At 42.8% G+C, this 24,223-nt stretch overlaps 1 protein-coding gene across 2 annotated transcripts in view; it reads right to left on the reverse strand.

The window, feature by feature from the left end:
* The window catches only part of lrsam1 (leucine rich repeat and sterile alpha motif containing 1), a 31,789-nt gene extending 14,569 nt beyond the window's left edge, over positions 1-17,220 (reverse strand). For both annotated transcript variants that reach the window (XM_061733607.1, XM_061733606.1), the window contains exons 1-14: positions 17,136-17,220; positions 15,367-15,487; positions 14,728-14,784; positions 14,328-14,372; positions 14,131-14,208; positions 13,500-13,568; positions 8,945-9,029; positions 6,975-7,096; positions 6,723-6,813; positions 5,178-5,287; positions 4,227-4,256; positions 3,933-4,052; positions 2,418-2,602; positions 488-558 (exon numbers count right to left, since the gene is read on the reverse strand). In XM_061733607.1, the coding sequence (XP_061589591.1) occupies positions 488-558; positions 2,418-2,602; positions 3,933-4,052; positions 4,227-4,256; positions 5,178-5,287; positions 6,723-6,813; positions 6,975-7,096; positions 8,945-9,029; positions 13,500-13,568; positions 14,131-14,208; positions 14,328-14,372; positions 14,728-14,784; positions 15,367-15,438 (1,135 nt within the window). In that variant the 5' untranslated portion in view covers positions 15,439-15,487; positions 17,136-17,220. The remainder of the gene's footprint in view (positions 1-487; positions 559-2,417; positions 2,603-3,932; positions 4,053-4,226; positions 4,257-5,177; positions 5,288-6,722; positions 6,814-6,974; positions 7,097-8,944; positions 9,030-13,499; positions 13,569-14,130; positions 14,209-14,327; positions 14,373-14,727; positions 14,785-15,366; positions 15,488-17,135) is intronic.
* Positions 17,221-24,223: the final 7,003 nt, after the last annotated feature.

Below are 24,223 nucleotides of genomic sequence, written 5' to 3' on the forward strand. Positions count from 1 at the left end.
TAAACCAGTATAATCCAGTTTAAACCAGTATAACACCAGTTTAGACCAGTATAATCCAGTTTAAACAAATTTAAACCAGTTTAGACCAGTATAATCCAGTTTAAACCAGTATAACACCAGTTTAGACCAGTATAATCCAGTTTAAACAAATTTAAACCAGTTTAGACCAGTATAATCCAGTTTAAACCAGTATAACACCAGTTTAGACCAGTATAATCCAGTTTAGACCAGTATAATCCAGTTTAAACCAGTATAAACCAGTATAGACCAGTATGAACTAGTTTAAACCAGTTTAAAACAGTATAAACCCGTATAAACCAGTGTAAACCAGTTTAAACGAGTGTGAAACCAGTTTAAACCAGTTTAAACCAGTGTGAAACCAGTTTAAACCAGTTTAACCCAGTATAAACCAGTGTAAACCAGTCTAAACCAGTTTAAACCAGTGTGAAAACAGTATAAACCGGTTTAAACCAGTACAAACCAGTACCTGCCACGTCCCTCTTCCTCAGCGAACTGGCCTCCTCCTGCGTGATGGCCGTCAGGTGCTCCATCCGAATCCTGCAAAACACACTTCCTGTCAGAGTGATGTCATCAGTGACGTCATCAGCAGCCCCGCCCACAGACAAAACCAGTATAAACCTGTTTAAACTGGTTTAAACTGTTTTTATACTGGTGTACACTAGTTTAAACTGGTTTAAACCTGTTTAAACTGGTTTTATACTGGTTTAAACTGGTTTTATACGGGTTTGAACTGGTTTTATACGGGTTTAAACTGGTTTTATATTGGTTTAAACTGGTGTACACTGGTTTAAACTGGTTTAAACTTGTTTTGTATTGGTTTAAACTGGTTTTATACTGGTTTAAATTGGTGTACACTGGTTTAAACTGGTTGTATACGGGTTTAAACTGGTTTTATACTGGTTTAAACTGGTTTATACTGGTTTAAACCTGTTTAAACTGGTTTATACTGGTTTAAACTTGTGTCAATGGTTTGAACTGGCTTATACTAGTTTAAACCTGTTTAAACTGGTTTCATACGGGTTTAAACTGGTGTACACTCGTTTGTACTGGTTTAAACCTGTTTAAACTGGTTTTATACTGGTTTAAACTGGATTATACTGGTTTAAACTGGTTTATACTGGTTTAAACCTGTTTAAACTGGTTTAAACTGGTTTTGTACTGGTTTAAACTGGTTTTATACTCGTTTAAACTGGTGTACACTGGTTTAAACTGGTTTTATACTGGTTTAAACTGGTTTTATACTGGTTTAAACTGGATTATACTGGTTTAAACTGGTTTATACTGGTTTAAACCTGTTTAAACTGGTTTAAACTGGTTTTGTACTGGTTTAAACTGGTTTTATACTCGTTTAAACTGGTGTACACTGGTTTAAACTGGTTGTATATGGGTTTAAACTGGTTAAAACTGGTTTTATACGGGTTTAAACTGGTGTACACTGGTTTAAACTGGTTTTATACGGGTTTAAACTGGTTTATACTGGTTTAAACCTGTTTAAACTGGTTTATACTGGTGTCAATGGTTTAAACTGGCTTATACTAGTTTAAACCTGTTTAAACTGGTTTCATACGGGTTTAAACTGGTATACACTGGTTTGTACTGTTTTAAACCTGTTTAAACTGGTTTTATACTGGTTTAAACTGGTTTATACTGGTTTAAACCTGTTTAAACTGGTTTTATACGGGTTTAAACTGGTTTTATACTGGTTTAAACTGGTTTATACTGGTTTACACCTGTTTAAACTGGTTTATACTGGTTTAAACTGGTTTTATACTGGTTTAAACTGGTGTACACTGGTTTGTACTGGTTTAAACCTCTTTAAACTGGTTTTATACTGGTTTATACTGGTTTAAACCTGTTTAAACTGGTTTTATACGGGTTTAAACTGGTTTATACTGGTTTAAACTGGTTTAAACTAGTTTATACTGGTTTACACCTGTTTAAACTGGTTTTGTATTGGTTTAAACTGGTTTTATACTGGTTTATACTGGTTTAAACTGGCTTATACTAGTTTAAACCTGTTTAAACTGGTTTCATACGGGTTTAAACTGGTGTACACTGGTTTGTACTGGTTTAAACCTGTTTAAACTGGTTTAAACCTCTTTAAACTGGTTTTATACTGGCTTATACTGGTTTAAACCTGTTTAAACTGGTTTTATACTGGTTTATACTGGTTTAAACTGGTTTATACTGGTTTAAACTGGTTTTATACTGGTTTAAACTGGTGTCAATGGTTTAAACTGGCTTATACTGGTTTAAACCTGTTTAAACTGGTTTTATACGGGTTTAAACTGGTTTTATACGGGTTTAAACCTGTTTAAACTGGTTTTATACTGGTTTAAACAGGTTTTATACTGGTTTATACTGGTTTGAACTGGTTTATACTGGTTTAAACTCACCTGTCCTCCTCCATCTCCATCAGGAACTGCGAGCTCTTCCTCTGCCGGGTGTTGTTGCCTAGCAACGCCGTGATGCGTCCGCTCAGTCCGTCCTCGGCCCGGCGGACCGTCTCCAGCAGCTGCAGCCGCTCGGCATTCTGGGTAAACTGCTGCTGCAGGAAGCCCTGCGCCAGCCGCTGCTGCTCCTTCAAAATAAGAGACGGGGTTTCACAATAAGAGCACCGCAGGTGTTTCACAATAAGAGCACCACTGGTGTTTCACAATAAGAGCACCGCAGGTGTTTCACAATAAGAGCACCACTGGTGTTTCACAATAAGAGCACCACTGGTGTTTCACAATAAGAGCACCACTGGTGTTTCACAATAAGAGCTGGCCGCTGCTGCTCCTGCAAAATAAGAGCATGCCAGTTGGGAGGGGCTTTCACAATAAAAGCATCACAGATGACCGTGTGGGAGGGGGTTTCAGAATAAAAGCACGAATGTTGGAGGGGTCTTTCACAATAAAAGCATCACAGATTGGAGGGTTTTTCACTGTAAAAGCATGAATGTTTATTAGGTTTTTCAGAGTAAGAGCGGAGGGTTCTTCAGAGTAAGAGCGGGGTTTTTACCTGTCTAACAGAGCAGAGCATGTCCTCCTTGTGGTTGTTGTTCAGCAGCAGAAACTGTAAGAGCGTACCTGTACCTGGGGGGTTTTTACCTGTCTAACAGAACAGAGCATGTCCTCCTTGTGGTTGTTGTTCAGCAGCAGAAACTGTAAGAGCGTACCTGTACCTGGGGGGTTTTTACCTGTCTAACGGAGGTTTACCTGGGGGGTTTTTACCTGTCTAACGGAGGTTTACCTGGGGGGTTTTTACCTGTCTAACGGAGGTTTACCTGGGGGGTTTTTACCTGTCTAACAGAGCAGAGCATGTCCTCCTTGTGGTTGTTGTTCAGCAGCAGAAACTGTAAGAGCGTACCTGTACCTGGGGGGTTTTTACCTGTCTAACAGAACAGAGCATGTCCTCCTTGTGGTTGTTGTTCAGCAGCAGAAACAGTAAGAGCGTACCTGTACCTGGGGGGTTTTTACCTGTCTAACGGAGGTTTACCTGGGGGGTTTTTACCTGTCTAACGGAGGTTTACCTGGGGGGTTTTTACCTGTCTAACAGAGCAGAGCATGTCCTCCTTGTGGTTGTTGTTCAGCAGCAGAAACTGTAAGAGCGTACCTGTCTAACGGAGGTTTACCTGGGGGGTTTTTACCTGTCTAACAGAGCAGAGCATGTCCTCCTTGTGGTTGTTGTTCAGCAGCAGAAACTGTAAGAGCGTACCTGTCTAACGGAGGTTTACCTGGGGGGTTTTTACCTGTCTAACAGAACAGAGCATGTCCTCCTTGTGGTTGTTGTTCAGCAGCAGAAACAGTAAGAGCGTACCTGTACCTGGGGGGTTTTTACCTGTCTAACAGAGCAGAGCATGTCCTCCTTGTGGTTGTTGTTCAGCAGCAGAAACAGTAAGAGCGTACCTGTACCTGGGGGGTTTTTACCTGTCTAACAGAACAGAGCATGTCCTCCTTGTGGTTGTTGTTCAGCAGCAGAAACTGCTGCTCCTTCTGTTTCTGCTCCAGTTGCTGCTCAAACAGAATCTTCTCCGCCTGTTTCTGCTCCTGGAAACGGAATTAAAGGATGAATCTGTCTGTCTGTCTGTCTGTCTGTCTGTCTGTCTGTCTGTCTGTGTGTCTGTGTGTCTGTCTGTCTGTCTGTCTGTCTACAAGTGCAATGCATCCTGGGTAACAGAGTGCTGAGACTGAAACAGAAACAGAAACAGAAAAAGCACCGACCTTCCGTTTCTCGTAGTCACTGAACTTGTTCTGGGGAAGAAAGAGCAGAGGATGAACCAGTTTAAACCAGTATAAATCAGTGTAAACCAGTATAAACCAGTGTAAACCAGTTTAAACCAGTATAAAACCAGTTTACACCAGTTTAAACCAGTGTAAACCAGTGTAAACCAGTGTAAACCAGTGTAATCCAGTATAAAACCAGTGTAAACCAGTATAAAACCAGTGTAAACCAGTATAAACCAGTGTAAACCAGTATAATACCAGTTTAAACCAGTGTAAAGCAGTATAAACCAGTGTAAACCAGTATAAACCAGTATAAACCAGTGTAAAGCAGTATAAACCAGTTTAAACCAGTGTAAACCAGTATAAACCAGTATAAACCAGTGTAAACCAGTATAAACCAGTATAAACCAGTAAGAAACCAGTTTAAACCAGTTTAAACCAGTATAAACCAGTTTATACCAGTAAGAAACCAGTATAAACCAGTATAAAACCAGTTTAAATCAGTTTAAACCAATGTAAACCAGTATAAAACCAGTTTAAACCAGTTTAAACCAATGTAAACCAGTATAAAACCAGTTTAAATCAGTTTAAACCAGTATAAACCAGTATAAAACCAGTTTAAATCAGTTTAAACCAATGTAAACCAGTATAAAACCAGTTTAAATCAGTTTAAACCAGTGTAAACCAGTATAAACCAGTATAAACCAGTGTAAACCAGTATAAAACCAGTGTAAACCAGTATAAACCAGTGTAAAACCAGTGTAAACCAGTATAAAACCAGTGAAAACCAGTTTAAACCAGTGTACACCAGTATAAACCAGTTTAAACCAGTATAAACCAGTATAAACCAGTTTAAACCAGTGTAAACCATTGTAAAGCAGTATAAACCAGTTTAAACCAGTATAAACCAGAATAAACCAGTATAAACCAGTATAAACCAGTTGTTACCTGCCAGGTCTCCTCGGAACCGTCCGTCGTGTCGGAACTGCAACTTCCACAATCCGTCTCTAGTACTGGGAGAAGGTACTGGGAGGGAGGGAAGTACTCTGTACCTAGAACTGAAATACACAGAAATAACCAGTTTAAACCAGTTTAAACCAGTATTATACTGGGAGGGAGGGAAGTACTCTGTACCTAGAACTGAAACACACAGAAATAACCAGTTTAAACCAGTTTAAACCAGTTTAAACCAGTATTATACTGGGAGGGAGGGAAGTACTCTGTACCTAGAACTGGAAATACACAGAAATAACCAGTTTAAACCAGTTTAGACCAGTTTAAACCAGTATTATACTGGGAGGGAGGGAAGTACTCTGTACCTAGAACTGAAACACACAGAAATAACCAGTTTAAACCAGTTTAAACCAGTTTAAACCAGTATTATACTGGGAGGGAGGGAAGTACTCTGTACCTAGAACTGGAAATACACAGAAATAACCAGTTTAAACCAGTTTAGACCAGTTTAAACCAGTATTATACTGGGAGGGAGGGAAGTACTCTGTACCTAGTACTGAAACACACAGAAATAACCAGTTTAAACCAGTTTAAACCAGTTTAAACCAGTATTATACTGGGAGGGAGGGAAGTACTCTGTACCTAGAACTGAAACACACAGAAATAACCAGTTTAAACCAGTTTAAACCAGTTTAAACCAGTATTATACTGGGAGGGAGGGAAGTACTCTGTACCTAGAACTGGAAATACACAGAAATAACCAGTTTAAACCAGTTTAAACCAGTATTATACTGGGAGAGAGGGAAGTACTCTGTACCTAGAACTGAAACACACAGAAATAACCAGTTTAAACCAGTTTAAACCAGTATTATACTGGGAGGGAGGGAAGTACTCTGTACCTAGAACTGAAACACACAGAAATAACCAGTTTAAACCAGTTTAGACCAGTTTAAACCAGTTTAAACCAGTATTATACTGGGAGGGAGGGAAGTACTCGGTACCTAGAACTGAAACACACATAAAAACACAGAAATATTAACATACAGGTACCTAGTACTAGAAATACAAAGAAAAAAAGAGAAAAAATTAGGAAAAAAGGGGAAAAAAGAGGAAAAAAAAGGAGAAAAAAGGCAAAAAAAGAGAAAAAAATAGAAAAAGAGAGAAAAGAAGTAGAAAAAAGAGGAAAAAAGTAGAAAAAGAAAAAAAGGAAAAAAAAGAGGAGAAAAAGGAGAAAAATTTTGAAAAAAAGGCAGAAAAAAATGGAAAAAAATGCAAAAACAAGAGAAAAAGGCGAAAAAAGGCAAAAAAAAGAGGAAAAAGGAGTTGTACTCAGTACCCAGTACTGAAATACATAGAAATATAAACATAGTAGTATCGGTACTAGCTCTGTAGTACAAACATGGGATAGAAATATAAACATAGAATAGAAATATAAACATAGAATAGAAATATAAATGTAGAATAGAAATAGAAACATAGAAATATAAACATAGAACAGAAACATAGGAGTGGAAGTAGCCTAGCCTAGCCTAGCCTTACCGGAGCACAGGAACTGCTGGATGCTCTTGGTTCCTTCGCTGCAAACGGCCGCGGGGGGGAACGACATGCTAGCGGCGTCCAGGCTAACGCTCTGCAACAACAACAACAGTCAGGTATCCGGGAGCTAGCGTTAGCCTAGCGGAGCTTCGGTAGCCGCTAATGTTAGCCTAGCGGAGCTTCGGTAGCCGCTAGTGTTAGCCTAGCAGAGCCTGGTAGCCGCTAGTGTTAGCCTAGCGGAGCTTCGGGACGAACCTCTAAGGTGCGGATGTGGCCGAGCTCTCGGGGAAGCTCGGCGATGTCGTTGTCGCTAACGTCCAGCGAGCGGAGGCTGCTGAGGGAACCGAGGGAGGACGGCAGCGAGTCCAGGCAGTTCCCTGGAGGAGAAACCAGTTTAGACCGGTTTAAACCAGTGTGAAACAAGTTTAAAACATTATAAAACTAGTTTAAACCAGTGTAAACCAGTATAGAACCAGTGTGAAACAAGTTTAAACCAGTTTAAAACATTATAAAACTAGTTTAAACCAGTGTAAACCAGTATAGAACCAGTGTGAAACAAGTTTAAACCAGTTTAAAACATTATAAAACTAGTTTAAACCAGTTTAAACCAGTATAAAACCAGTGTGAAACAAGTTTAAACCAGTTTAAAACAGTGTAAACCAATGTAAAACCAATATAAAACCAGTGTGAAACAAGTTTAAACCAGTTTAAAACATTATAAAACCAGTTTAAACCAGTTTAAACCAGTCTGAAAGCAGTGTAAAACCAGCATAAAACCAGTGTGCAACAAGTTTAAACCAGTTTAAACCAGTGTAAACCAGTTTAAATCAGTGTAAACCAGTGTAAACCAGTGTGAAACAAGTTTAAACCAGTTTAAAACATTATAAAACCGGTTTAAACCAGTGTAAACCCAGTATAAAACCAGTGTAAACTAGTTTAAACCAGTGTAAACCAGTGTAAACCAGTGTAAACCAGTTTAAACCAGTTTCCCTGGAGGGCGGGAACCGTTAGTTCATCGGTTCTACTTTCTTTCTTTAGTCTTTTCCCTTTTTTTGTCTTTTTCTTATTTATTGACTTTTTTCACCTTGTTTTTAATGTATTTTTTTATTTGTTGACTTTTCTTTTTCTTTCTTTTCTTTGTTTTACTTATTTCCTTGTTCCTCTCTTTTAACCGTCTCTTCTCTCCTAACTTCAGTTTCTTTTCTTTCTTTACTTTTCTTCTTTACTTTTTTCCCTTTTTCATTTATTTACTTTTTTCTTTTTTCTATCCTTTTTCTCTTCTTTCTCTTCCATTTCTTTTTTATTTCTTTTTTATTAATTTACTTTCATTTCTCTTTTTTCTTTCTTTACTTTATCCCTTTTTTATTTATTTACTTTTCCCCTATTCTTTTCTTCTTTCTCTTTCTTTTTTCTTTAAAATGTTTTGTCTTTTTTTCTTCTTTCTTTTCTATTTTCTCCTTGTTTTTAATTTATTTACTTTTCTTTTTCTTTCTTTACTTTATTTACTTTTTTTCATTCTTCTTTTTTTATTTTATAAAATGTTTTATTATTATTATTATTATATTTTTATTACCCTTCAGGTTGAGCGTCTTGTTTAGATTGTCTTTAATTTTTAAAAAAGAGAAAAAAGGGAAAAAAGGAGGAAACAGTTTTTATTACCCTTCAGATCTCTTTAATTTTAATTATTATATTTCATTACCCTTCAGGTCTATTTAATTTTTATTATTCATATTATTCATATTATTATTATTATTATTATATTTTATTACCCTTCAGGTCTCTTTAATTTTAATTATTATTGTTGTTGTTGTTGTTGTTGTTGTTGTTGTTATTATTATTATTATTATTATATTTTATTACCCTTCAGGTCTCTTTAATTTTTATTGTATTTTTTTTTTTACCCTTCAGGTCTCTTTAATTTTAATAATTATTATTATTATTATTATTATTATTATTATTATTATTATTATTATTATTATTATTATTATATTTCTTTCCCCTTCAGGTCTCTTTAATTTTTATTATTAATATTAATATTATTATTATTATTATTATTATTATTATTATTATTATTATTATTATTATTATTATTATTATTATATTTTATTACCCTTCAGGTCTCTTTAATTTTTATTATTCATATTAATATTATTCATATTAATATTAATATTATTATTATTATTATTATTATTATTATTCTTATTTTTATTATTATATTTTTTTACCCTTCAGGTTGAGCGTTTGCAGCAGCCGCAGTTTCCCGGTGGATTCTGGAACTTTCTTCAGTCGGTTTTTCTCCACGTTGAGAATCTGCAGGAAACAAGAGGTGACTCAGCAGAAACACTCAGGAGGTGACTCAGCAGAAACACTCAGGAGGTGACTCAGCAAAATCACTCAGGAGGTGACTCAGCAAAATCACTCAGGAGGTGACTCAGCAAAATCACTCAGGAGGTGACTCAGCAGAACTAGTGGTGACTCAGCAGAATCACTCAGGAGGTGACTCAGCAAAATCACTCAGGAGGTGACTCAGCAAAATCACTCAGGAGGTGACTCAGCAAAATCACTCAGGAGGTGACTCAGCAGAAACACTCAGGAGGTGACTCAGCAGAAACACTCAGGAGGTGACTCAGCAAAATCACTCAGGAGGTGACTCAGCAGAAACACTCAGGAGGTGACTCAGCAAAATCACTCAGGAGGTGACTCAGCAGAAACACTCAGGAGGTGACTCAGCAAAATCACTCAGGAGGTGACTCAGCAGAAACACTCAGGAGGTGACTCAGCAGAATCACTCAGGAGGTGACTCAGCAGAATCACTCAGGAGGTGACTCAGCAGAACTAGAGGTGACTCAGCAGAAACACTCAGGAGGTGACTCAGCAGAACTAGTGGTGACTCAGCAGAACTAGTGGTGACTCAGCAGAATCACTCAGGAGGTGACTCAGCAGAAACACTCAGGAGGTGACTCAGCAGAAACCAGTTTAAACCAGTGTAAACCGGTTTAAACCAGTGTGAAACAAGTTTAAACCAGTGTAAACCGGTGTAAACCGGTTTAAACCAGTGTAAACCGGTGTAAACCAGTGTAAACCAGTATAAAACCAGTTAAAACCAATAAAAGACCAGTGTGAAACCAGTTTAAAACAGTTTAAACCAGTTTAAAACCAGTGTAAACCAGTTTAAACCAGTGTAAACCCAGTTTAAACAAGTGTAAACCAGTATAAACCGGTGTAAACCAGTTTAAACCAGTTTGACTCAGCAGAAACAAGCAGGAGGTGACTCAGCAGAACTAGTGGTGACTCAGCAGAACTAGTGGTGACTCAGCAGAACTAGACTCAGCAGAACTAGTGGTGACTCAGCAGAACTAGTGGTGACTCAGCAGAACTAGAGGTGACTCAGCAGAACTAGACTCAGCAGAACTAGTGGTGACTCAGCAGAACTAGTGGTGACTCAGCAGAACTAGTGGTGACTCAGCAGAACTAGTGGTGACTCAGCAGAACTAGTGGTGACTCAGCAGAACTAGTGGTGACTCAGCAGAACTAGTGGTGACTCAGCAGAACTAGAGGTGACTCAGCAGAACTAGTGGTGACTCAGCAGAACTAGTGGTGACTCAGCAGAACTAGTGGTGACTCAGCAGAACTAGAGGTGACTCAGCAGAACTAGTGGTGACTCAGCAGAACTAGTGGTGACTCAGCAGAACTAGACTCAGCAGAACTAGTGGTGACTCAGCAGAACTAGAGGTGACTCAGCAGAACTAGTGGTGACTCAGCAGAACTAGTGGTGACTCAGCAGAACTAGTGGTGACTCAGCAGAACTAGAGGTGACTCAGCAGAACTAGTGGTGACTCAGCAGAACTAGTGGTGACTCAGCAGAACTAGTGGTGACTCAGCAGAACTAGCGGTGACTCAGCAGAACTAGTGGTGACTCAGCAGAACTAGAGGTGACTCAGCAGAACTAGTGGTGACTCAGCAGAACTAGTGGTGACTCAGCAGAACTAGTGGTGACTCAGCAGAACTAGAGGTGACTCAGCAGAACTAGTGGTGACTCAGCAGAACTAGTGGTGACTCAGCAGAACTAGTGGTGACTCAGCAGAACTAGAGGTGACTCAGCAGAACTAGTGGTGACTCAGCAGAACTAGTGGTGACTCAGCAGAACTAGACTCAGCAGAACTAGTGGTGACTCAGCAGAACTAGAGGTGACTCAGCAGAACTAGTGGTGACTCAGCAGAACTAGTGGTGACTCAGCAGAACTAGTGGTGACTCAGCAGAACTAGTGGTGACTCAGCAGAACTAGAGGTGACTCAGCAGAACTAGTGGTGACTCAGCAGAACTAGTGGTGACTCAGCAGAACTAGTGGTGACTCAGCAGAACTAGAGGTGACTCAGCAGAACTAGTGGTGACTCAGCAGAACTAGAGGTGACTCAGCAGAACTAGAGGTGACTCAGCAGAACTAGTGGTGACTCAGCAGAACTAGAGGTGACTCAGCAGAACTAGTGGTGACTCAGCAGAACTAGAGGTGACTCAGCAGAACTAGAGGTGACTCAGCAGAACTAGAGGTGACTCAGCAGAACTAGAGGTGACTCAGCAGAACTAGAGGTGACTCAGCAGAACTAGAGGTGACTCAGCAGAACTAGTGGTGACTCAGCAGAACTAGTGGTGACTCAGCAGAACTAGTGGTGACTCAGCAGAACTAGAGGTGACTCAGCAGAACTAGTGGTGACTCAGCAGAACTAGAGGTGACTCAGCAGAACTAGTGGTGACTCAGCAGAACTAGAGGTGACTCAGCAGAACTAGTGGTGACTCAGCAGAACTAGTGGTGACTCAGCAGAACTAGACTCAGCAGAACTAGTGGTGACTCAGCAGAACTAGTGGTGACTCAGCAGAACTAGTGGTGACTCAGCAGAACTAGAGGTGACTCAGCAGAACTAGTGGTGACTCAGCAGAACTAGTGGTGACTCAGCAGAACTAGAGGTGACTCAGCAGAACTAGAGGTGACTCAGCAGAACTAGTGGTGACTCAGCAGAACTAGTGGTGACTCAGCAGAACTAGTGGTGACTCAGCAGAACTAGAGGTGACTCAGCAGAACTAGTGGTGACTCAGCAGAACTAGTGGTGACTCAGCAGAACTAGAGGTGACTCAGCAGAACTAGAGGTGACTCAGCAGAACTAGAGGTGACTCAGCAGAACTAGACTCAGCAGAACTAGTGGTGACTCAGCAGAACTAGACTCAGCAGAACTAGTGGTGACTCAGCAGAACTAGAGGTGACTCAGCAGAACTAGTGGTGACTCAGCAGAACTAGACTCAGCAGAACTAGTGGTGACTCAGCAGAACTAGAGGTGACTCAGCAGAACTAGTGGTGACTCAGCAGAACTAGTGGTGACTCAGCAGAACTAGAGGTGACTCAGCAGAACTAGAGGTGACTCAGCAGAACTAGACTCAGCAGAACTAGTGGTGACTCAGCAGAACTAGAGGTGACTCAGCAGAACTAGTGGTGACTCAGCAGAACTAGTGGTGACTCAGCAGAACTAGTGGTGACTCAGCAGAACTAGAGGTGACTCAGCAGAACTAGAGGTGACTCAGCAGAACTAGAGGTGACTCAGCAGAACTAGACTCAGCAGAACTAGTGGTGACTCAGCAGAACTAGTGGTGACTCAGCAGAACTAGAGGTGACTCAGCAGAACTAGAGGTGACTCAGCAGAACTAGAGGTGACTCAGCAGAACTAGTGGTGACTCAGCAGAACTAGAGGTGACTCAGCAGAACTAGACTCAGCAGAACTAGTGGTGACTCAGCAGAACTAGTGGTGACTCAGCAGAACTAGACTCAGCAGAACTAGTGGTGACTCAGCAGAACTAGAGGTGACTCAGCAGAACTAGTGGTGACTCAGCAGAACTAGACTCAGCAGAACTAGAGGTGACTCAGCAGAACTAGTGGTGACTCAGCAGAACTAGTGGTGACTCAGCAGAACTAGTGGTGACTCAGCAGAACTAGACTCAGCAGAACTAGTGGTGACTCAGCAGAACTAGAGGTGACTCAGCAGAACTAGCGGTGACTCAGCAGAACTAGTGGTGACTCAGCAGAACTAGTGGTGACTCAGCAGAACTAGTGGTGACTCAGCAGAACTAGAGGTGACTCAGCAGAACTAGTGGTGACTCAGCAGAACTAGTGGTGACTCAGCAGAACTAGCGGTGACTCAGCAGAACTAGTGGTGACTCAGCAGAACTAGAGGTGACTCAGCAGAACTAGAGGTGACTCAGCAGAACTAGAGGTGACTCAGCAGAACTAGTGGTGACTCAGCAGAACTAGTGGTGACTCAGCAGAACTAGAGGTGACTCAGCAGAACTAGTGGTGACTCAGCAGAACTAGTGGTGACTCAGCAGAACTAGAGGTGACTCAGCAGAACTAGTGGTGACTCAGCAGAACTAGTGGTGACTCAGCAGAACTAGTGGTGACTCAGCAGAACTAGTGGTGACTCAGCAGAACTAGACTCAGCAGAACTAGACTCAGCAGAACTAGTGGTGACTCAGCAGAACTAGAGGTGACTCAGCAGAACTAGTGGTGACTCAGCAGAACTAGTGGTGACTCAGCAGAACTAGTGGTGACTCAGCAGAACTAGTGGTGACTCAGCAGAACTAGTGGTGACTCAGCAGAACTAGTGGTGACTCAGCAGAACTAGTGGTGACTCAGCAGAACTAGTGGTGACTCAGCAGAACTAGAGGTGACTCAGCAGAACTAGTGGTGACTCAGCAGAACTAGACTCAGCAGAACTAGTGGTGACTCAGCAGTTTTACCTGCAGGGACCGCAGGTTCCCGATGTCGTCGGGGAGAAACGTCAGCTGGTTCTCGTGCAGATCCAGAACCTTTCAAAATAAAAGTGTCATGAAGTGTAACATGTAAATGAGGCATTTCAAAATAAAAGTGTCATGAAGTGTAATATGTAAACGCGGCATTTCAAATTAAAAGTGTCATGAAGTGTAATATGTAAATGAGGCATTTCAAAATAAAAGTGTCATGAAGTGTAACATGTAAATGAGGCATTTCAAAATAAAAGTGTCATGAAGTGTAATATGTAAATGAGGCATTTCAAAATAAAAGTGTCATGAAGTGTAATATGTAAATGAGGCATTTCAAATTAAAAGTGTCATGAAGTGTAATATGTAAATGAGGCATTTCAAAATAAAAGTGTTATGAATTGCATTACCTTTAAGGTGGATATATATATATATATATATATATATATATATATATATATATATATATATATATATATATATATTTAATTAATTACCTTTAAGGTGGATATATATATATATATATATTTAATTAATTACTTTTAAGGTGGATATATATATATATATATATATATATATATATATATATATATATATATATATATATATATATATATATAGGTTTAATTACCTTTAATGTGGCCAGAGCGCTGATGTCACTTCCTTTGGGCAGTAGGTATTTCAGCTCGTTGTTGTGGAGAATTAAAACCTTTAGGAAGAAACAAACACACAATAAATTACTCTGATTTTCTATAAATATATATTTAATTTTCATCTGTGTTTAGATTGTCTCGTTCATTTTAATTGATTTATTTTATTTATTCTCACCTTCTTCTGTAACACCTTGCAGATGGAGAAGGCGCCTGACGGGACCTTTAGTTCAATAAAGTTATATATATATACACGTAGTACTTATACACATAAGTATTATCAGTATTTAACAATAATAATAATAACAACAATAATAATAATAATAATAACAATAATAATTTCAAAATAAAAGTGTCATGAAGTGTATTACGTAAATGAAGCATTTCAAAATAAAAGTGTCATGAAGTGTATTACGTAAATGAAGCATTTCAAAATAAAAGTGTCATGAAGTGTATTACGTAAATGAGGCATTTCAAAATAAAAGTGTCATGAAGTGTAATATGTAAATGAGGCATTTCAAAATAAAAGTGTCACGAAGTGTAATACGTAATAATAATAATAATAATTAATAATTCACCTCCGAAAGTTCACAGCCGGAAACGTCCAGGATTTCATCAGCTCCCACTTCCTTCGACTGCAGAAAATAAAGACTAAATATTACTTAAACAATATATATATATATATATATAAAAAAAAGAGAAAATGAAAACACCCTTTAATTTATTTATTTTTTAAACAGAAAGAAGAAAATGAAAAAAAAAAATCTTTTTTGGTGAAGAAATACCCCCCTTTAATATATTTTTTTGGTGGAAAAAAAAGAAATTAAAGTTTTTTTCACCAAAAAAGTAAAAGAATAAGTTTTTCTTATTTTTTCACCCAAAAAACAATTTAAGTTTTTTTTTTCATTTTCTTTTTTCTTCTTTTTTCACCAAAAAAGATATTAAAGCCCCCCCCCAAAAAAATTTAAAATTTTTCCTTCTTTTTTTTTCCTTTCTTTCCCCCCCCAAAAAAAAAAGAAATTAAAGGTTTTTTCATTTTCTTCTTTCTTTTTTTCACCAAAAAAAGAGAAATGAAAATCTTTTTTTGGTGAAGAAACAACTGTATAAATATAAACTATACTATAATAACAATAGTAAAACTTCTCACCCTCCACAGCTGATATTCCAGTTTCTTCTATAAATATAACTATAATATAATAACAATAGTAAAACTTTACCCTCCACAGCTGATATTCCAGTTTCTTCTGCGATTCCTCGCTGGGTTTTCTCCTCCGGAAGAAAAGCGGCATCTCTCTCTCCGACTGGGCTGGAACCGGCCCAACCTGGCAACCCACGTTCCTCCAAACAAATCAATCAATTAAACCTGGCCCAACCTGGCAACCCACGTTCCTCCAAACAAATCAATCAATTAAACCCTCAATGAGTACGTTATTAGTGATTCATCTCTATGGGCAGAAACATGTGCCACTAGAAACTGAATTTGAATCATTTATATTTGAATTTGAATTGCTCAACTTGAATAATCGCATTAAAAACTGAACTAAATGATTCAATTTAATGTAATTTTTTGAATTATTTATAATTTTTTTATTTTAATTATTTATAATTATTTATAATAATTATTATTATTTAATTAATTTAATTTAAAGGATTTCTTATCTCATCTTATCTTGAATCACATCATTTGAATTTGTATTGTTTAATTTGAATCATTGCATTGAAAAACTGAATCTAAATAGCATAATTTGAAATTGAATGTATTAGTTTGGAACATACTAATCATTTATAAAATAAAGAGCACATTCTGACACTAGTGAGTTGAGTTATGAGTGACCCAGATCTCTGGCACAGTAAATGTAGATTCAGTTTTTCAATGCAATGATTCAAATTAAACAATACAAATTCAAATTATGTGATTCAGATTCAGTTTTTTAATGCGATTATTCAAGTTGAGCAATTCAAATTCAAATATAAATTATTCTAATTCAGCTTCTAGTGGCACATATTTCTGCCCATACAGTACAAGTATTTCATAGTAGGCATGAAAAGAAGCAACACAACCAAAAATTATTCAATTTAATACATTTAAAAAAAGAGAAAGAGGGGAAAAAATATGAAAAAAGAGGAAAAACATATGAAAAAAGAGGAAAAAGAGGAAAAAAAGAGAAAAGAGGAAAAAAAAAAAGTATAGCACATATTTCTGCCCATAAATCTCCCCTAAATATTTAGTAAAAACCAGGAAAAACTGCCCAAATAGATGTTTTCCAGGCTGGAACCTGCAAATAAAGCCGCATAAATCCACAAAATCATCTAAATCAAGTCACGCTTTCCCCAAATAAATCCTTTAAAACGGTTTTATTGAATAAAATAGTGAGTTTTTTCCACAAATAACTCTAGAAAAGGCGGTCAGAGTTGCTTCGGTCGCCATGGCAACGCAGGGTAACCGGAAGTGGAGCCTCAATTTTTTTTCTCAATTTTTTTGTTGATGTTTTTGTCACAAATTACACTTTTATTTCTCCGCGGAGCCGCAAGGCCTGCTGGGTAACGACGTGGGCGTGGTTTAAGACTAAAAACATGCAGCTCGCCTCCTTAAAAGACGTCAAATATGTCAAATATAAAACTTAAATAAAAAACTCCGTGAAGGTTTAACGGCGACGGTGACGTCACGGCTCGGTGACGTCACTGCCCGTCACTTTAACGCTAAAGAGAATAAACGTTAAATCGACGCAGACCCTACGGAGTAGACTACGCGTGATTTATGGTTCCGCGTTACACGGTGTGCGTCGACGCGTAACCCTACGCCGTCGATTTAACGCGGAACCGTAAATCACCCTTTAAAAGGGAAGTGAAGCTGCCGTGTTTTTACCAGAAACGTCACAACTTCGCCCTTATTGTGGATTTAAGGTTGTTTTAAGATAAATAAATGATAATACAGGTTCCTGTTACGGTTTTAAACCCCCCAACGGAAGATTAAACGCATACATACCGTAATTTAGAGGTTATTTAACTCCCAGTCCCGTCAAAGCTGCGGATGCTTTTAACGTCGCAAAGCTGCTGATGCTGCGTTCACGGGGGCTCGGAAATTACGGTATCACAAAATAACCGCTGATACTGGGTTTAAAGCTATACAATATAGCAACTGTTTTTCAAATCTTTCTAAATATTTAGTAAAAACCAAGACAATCAGCCCAAATATGTATATTTTGGATTTAAAAATATAAAATATAGTAACAGTATTTAGTGAAAATTCGGTAAAACACTTCATAACCACAAACGGTTAAAAAATAGTCTTTATTTTTGAAGCTGACGCCACTTTTACGCCCAGTAAATGTTAATATGTTTATTTTATATAGATTATTGTGCTTTAATTAGGGGGTTGTAATAAATATTAATAAATATTACACCGACGCTACGATTTCCAACGCCATGGAACGCATCATCTCCGACAGTAATGAGTAATGACGGAAATACAGATTATTAAATATAAATTATTATATATACTTATTATATATAAACGGCAGTTACTTTAGTTACGTTTTTTTCGTGCCTTTTTTATTTCTTTTCTTTCTTTCTTTCTTTCTTTCTTTCTTTCTTTCTTTCTTTCTTTCTTTCTTTCTTTCTTTCTTTCTTTCTTTCTTTCTTTCTTTCTTTCTTTCTTTCTTTCTTTCTTTCTTTCTTTCTTTCTTATAACTATATAATAATAATAAATATAATAATAATAATAATAATAATAATAATAATAATAATAATAATAATAATAATAATAACTGGTACTATAACTGGTACTACTACTACTAGTAGTAATAGTAGTATTAGCTGCAGGGACCAAAATAATATTAAAATATTGTAGATACAATAATAATGTTGGGCATTGATGCCAAATATTTCTCTAAGAATAAATAGGAAAATACTTGTATTTTTACAAATATTTGGTTGCGCCACCTGACATTTTTTGGGCATTGAATTTAAAAATACATTGAATGAATGAATTTAAACACTTTTAAACGTTATTTAAGAAATGAGACTATACATTGTTCCAGACTCAAAAATATACTTTATTTCCATTTTGAACAGAATTTTTAAAAATACCTTTTTGGAAGACTCATTTGTCATTGACCCACGTTATGTATATATATATATATATATATATATATATATTTATATATATATACATATATATATATATATATATATATATATATATATATATATATATATATATATACATATATATATATATATATATATATATATATACATATATATATATATATATATATATATATATATATATATATATATATATATATGTATATATATATATATGATTGATAAAACTCCATAAACAGGTGATAATAATCTACTTTTGACAATAACTATTGAGTCTAAAACTCTACATAAATGATTCCCGACGTGAGTCATGTAACTAATGTCTTAGTAACTGTAACTTAGTAACTGTAACTTATTACTGAAACACAAACAAATGTAACTGTAACTTATTAACTGTAACTTATTAATGTAACTGTAACTTATTAATATGTAACTTAGTAACTGTAATTTATTACTGAAACACAGTAACTGTAACTTATTAATGTAACAGTAACTTAGTAACTGTAATTTATTAATGTAACTGTAACTTAGTAACTGTAATTTATTAATGTAACTGTAACTTAGTAACTGTAATTTATTAATGTAACTGTAACTTAGTAACTGTAATTTATTAATGTAACTGTAACTTAGTAACTGTAATTTATTAATGTAACTGTAACTTAGTAACTGTAATTTATTAATGTAACTGTAACTTAGTAACTGTAACTTATTAATGTAACTGTAACTTATTAACTGTAACTTATTAATGTAACTGTAACTTAGTAACTGTAACTTATTAATGTAACTGTAACTTAGTAACTGTAACTTATTAATGTAACTGTAACTTAGTAACTGTAACTTATTAATGTAACTGTAACTTATTAATATAACTGTAACTTAGTAACTGTAACTTATTAATGTAACTGTAACTTAGTAACTGTAACTTATTAATGTAACTGTAACTTAGTAACTGTAACTTATTAATGTAACTGTAACTTATTAATATAACTGTAACTTAGTAACTGTAACTTATTAATGTAACTGTAACTTAGTAACTGTAACTTATTACCGTCTCACTGTCACTGAAACACAAGGCGAAAAAAAAGAGGAAAAGAAAGAAAAAAAAAGAAAAAAGGCAAAAAAAGGTGGAATTTCGAGAAAAAAAAAGGCAAAAAAGAGGAATATAAACTTTACACTGCAAAAATTCCTCCATCACCCCCCCACCAGGATCCTCCTCCATCACCCCCCCCACCAGGATCCTCCATCACCCCCCCCACCAGGATCCTCCTCCATCACCCCCCCCACCAGGATCCTCCATCACCCCCCCCACCAGGATCCTCCTCCATCACCCCCCCCACCAGGATCCTCCATCACCCCCCCCACCAGGATCCTCCATCACCCCCCCACCAGGATCCTCCATCACCCCCCCCACCAGGATCCTCCTCCATCACCCCCCCACCAGGATCCTCCATCACCCCCCCACCAGGATCCTCCATCACCCCCCCCACCAGGATCCTCCATCACCCCCCCACCAGGATCCTCCATCACCCCCCCACCAGGATCCTCCTCCATCACCCCCCCACCAGGATCCTCCTCCATCACCCCCCCACCAGGATCCTCCTCCATCACCCCCCCACCAGGATCCTCCATCACCCCCCCCACCAGGATCCTCCATCACCCCCCCACCAGGATCCTCCATCACCCCCCCACCAGGATCCTCCTCCATCACCCCCCCACCAGGATCCTCCATCACCCCCCCACCAGGATCCTCCATCACCCCCCCACCAGGATCCTCCTCCATCACCCCCCCCACCAGGATCCTCCATCACCCCCCCCACCAGGATCCTCCATCACCCCCCCACCAGGATCCTCCATCACCCCCCCCACCAGGATCCTCCATCACCCCCCCACCAGGATCCTCCTCCATCACCCCCCCACCAGGATCCTCCATCACCCCCCCACCAGGATCCTCCTCCATCACCCCCCCCACCAGGATCCTCCATCACCCCCCCACCAGGATCCTCCTCCATCACCCCCCCACCAGGATCCTCCATCACCCCCCCCACCAGGATCCTCCTCCATCACCCCCCCCACCAGGATCCTCCATCACCCCCCCACCAGGATCCTCCTCCATCACCCCCCCCACCAGGATCCTCCTCCATCACCCCCCCACCAGGATCCTCCATCACCCCCCCCACCAGGATCCTCCTCCATCACCCCCCCCACCAGGATCCTCCATCACCCCCCCACCAGGATCCTCCTCCATCACCCCCCCCACCAGGATCCTCCTCCATCACCCCCCCCACCAGGATCCTCCTCCATCACCCCCCCACCAGGATCCTCCTCCATCACCCCCCCCACCAGGATCCTCCATCACCCCCCCACCAGGATCCTCCTCCATCACCCCCCCCACCAGGATCCTCCATCACCCCCCCACCAGGATCCTCCATCACCCCCCCACCAGGATCCTCCATCACCCCCCCCCACCAGGATCCTCCTCCATCACCCCCCCCACCAGGATCCTCCTCCATCACCCCCCCACCAGGATCCTCCATCACCCCCCCCACCAGGATCCTCCTCCATCACCCCCCCCACCAGGATCCTCCATCACCCCCCCCACCAGGATCCTCCATCACCCCCCCACCAGGATCCTCCTCCATCACCCCCCCCACCAGGATCCTCCTCCATCACCCCCCCACCAGGATCCTCCTCCATCACCCCCCCACCAGGATCCTCCTCCATCACCCCCCCACCAGGATCCTCCTCCATCACCCCCCCACCAGGATCCTCCATCACCCCCCCCACCAGGATCCTCCATCACCCCCCCACCAGGATCCTCCATCACCCCCCCACCAGGATCCTCCATCACCCCCCCACCAGGATCCTCCATCACCCCCCCCACCAGGATCCTCCATCACCCCCCCACCAGGATCCTCCATCACCCCCCCCCACCAGGATCCTCCATCACCCCCCCACCAGGATCCTCCATCACCCCCCCACCAGGATCCTCCTCCATCACCCCCCCACCAGGATCCTCCTCCATCACCCCCCCCACCAGGATCCTCCTCCATCACCCCCCCACCAGGATCCTCCATCACCCCCCCCACCAGGATCCTCCATCACCCCCCCACCAGGATCCTCCATCACCCCCCCACCAGGATCCTCCATCACCCCCCCACCAGGATCCTCCTCCATCACCCCCCCCACCAGGATCCTCCTCCATCACCCCCCCACCAGGATCCTCCTCCATCACCCCCCCACCAGGATCCTCCTCCATCACCCCCCCACCAGGATCCTCCATCACCCCCCCACCAGGATCCTCCATCACCCCCCCCACCAGGATCCTCCATCACCCCCCCACCAGGATCCTCCATCACCCCCCCACCAGGATCCTCCTCCATCACCCCCCCACCAGGATCCTCCTCCATCACCCCCCCCACCAGGATCCTCCTCCATCACCCCCCCACCAGGATCCTCCATCACCCCCCCCACCAGGATCCTCCATCACCCCCCCACCAGGATCCTCCATCACCCCCCCCACCAGGATCCTCCATCACCCCCCCCACCAGGATCCTCCATCACCCCCCCACCAGGATCCTCCATCACCCCCCCACCAGGATCCTCCATCACCCCCCCACCAGGATCCTCCATCACCCCCCCACCAGGATCCTCCATCACCCCCCCACCAGGATCCTCCATCACCCCCCCACCAGGATCCTCCTCCATCACCCCCCCACCAGGATCCTCCTCCATCACCCCCCCACCAGGATCCTCCTCCATCACCCCCCCCACCAGGATCCTCCTCCATCACCCCCCCACCAGGATCCTCCATCACCCCCCCCACCAGGATCCTCCTCCATCACCCCCCCCACCAGGATCCTCCATCACCCCCCCCCACCAGGATCCTCCATCACCCCCCCACCAGGATCCTCCTCCATCACCCCCCCCACCAGGATCCTCCATCACCCCCCCCACCAGGATCCTCCATCACCCCCCCACCAGGATCCTCCATCACCCCCCCCACCAGGATCCTCCATCACCCCCCCACCAGGATCCTCCTCCATCACCCCCCCACCAGGATCCTCCTCCATCACCCCCCCCACCAGGATCCTCCTCCATCACCCCCCCACCAGGATCCTCCTCCATCACCCCCCCCACCAGGATCCTCCTCCATCACCCCCCCACCAGGATCCTCCTCCATCACCCCCCCACCAGGATCCTCCATCACCCCCCCACCAGGATCCTCCATCACCCCCCCCACCAGGATCCTCCATCACCCCCCCACCAGGATCCTCCATCACCCCCCCACCAGGATCCTCCATCACCCCCCCACCAGGATCCTCCTCCATCACCCCCCCACCAGGATCCTCCATCACCCCCCCACCAGGATCCTCCTCCATCACCCCCCCACCAGGATCCTCCTCCATCACCCCCCCACCAGGATCCTCCTCCATCACCCCCCCCACCAGGATCCTCCATCACCCCCCCACCAGGATCCTCCTCCATCACCCCCCCCACCAGGATCCTCCATCACCCCCCCACCAGGATCCTCCATCACCCCCCCACCAGGATCCTCCTCCATCACCCCCCCCACCAGGATCCTCCATCACCCCCCCCACCAGGATCCTCCATCACCCCCCCACCAGGATCCTCCATCACCCCCCCCACCAGGATCCTCCATCACCCCCCCCACCAGGATCCTCCATCACCCCCCCACCAGGATCCTCCATCACCCCCCCCACCAGGATCCTCCTCCATCACCCCCCCACCAGGATCCTCCTCCATCACCCCCCCACCAGGATCCTCCATCACCCCCCCACCAGGATCCTCCATCACCCCCCCACCAGGATCCTCCTCCATCACCCCCCCCACCAGGATCCTCCATCACCCCCCCACCAGGATCCTCCATCACCCCCCCACCAGGATCCTCCTCCATCACCCCCCCCACCAGGATCCTCCTCCATCACCCCCCCCCACCAGGATCCTCCATCACCCCCCCACCAGGATCCTCCATCACCCCCCCCACCAGGATCCTCCTCCATCACCCCCCCACCAGGATCCTCCATCACCCCCCCCCACCAGGATCCTCCATCACCCCCCCCCACCAGGATCCTCCATCACCCCCCCCACCAGGATCCTCCATCACCCCCCCCACCAGGATCCTCCTCCATCACCCCCCCACCAGGATCCTCCTCCATCACCCCCCCCACCAGGATCCTCCATCACCCCCCCACCAGGATCCTCCATCACCCCCCCACCAGGATCCTCCATCACCCCCCCACCAGGATCCTCCATCACCCCCCCCACCAGGATCCTCCTCCATCACCCCCCCACCAGGATCCTCCATCACCCCCCCCACCAGGATCCTCCATCACCCCCCCACCAGGATCCTCCTCCATCACCCCCCCCACCAGGATCCTCCATCACCCCCCCACCAGGATCCTCCTCCATCACCCCCCCCACCAGGATCCTCCTCCATCACCCCCCCCACCAGGATCCTCCTCCATCACCCCCCCACCAGGATCCTCCATCACCCCCCCCACCAGGATCCTCCTCCATCACCCCCCCCCACCAGGATCCTCCTCCATCACCCCCCCCACCAGGATCCTCCATCACCCCCCCACCAGGATCCTCCTCCATCACCCCCCCCACCAGGATCCTCCATCACCCCCCCACCAGGATCCTCCATCACCCCCCCCACCAGGATCCTCCATCACCCCCCCACCAGGATCCTCCTCCATCACCCCCCCACCAGGATCCTCCTCCATCACCCCCCCCACCAGGATCCTCCATCACCCCCCCCACCAGGATCCTCCATCACCCCCCCACCAGGATCCTCCTCCATCACCCCCCCACCAGGATCCTCCATCACCCCCCCACCAGGATCCTCCATCACCCCCCCCACCAGGATCCTCCATCACCCCCCCCACCAGGATCCTCCATCACCCCCCCACCAGGATCCTCCTCCATCACCCCCCCCACCAG

This window comes from Cololabis saira, chromosome 11 (genome assembly GCF_033807715.1).
Source record: "Cololabis saira isolate AMF1-May2022 chromosome 11, fColSai1.1, whole genome shotgun sequence".
NCBI lineage: Eukaryota > Metazoa > Chordata > Actinopteri > Beloniformes > Belonidae > Cololabis > Cololabis saira.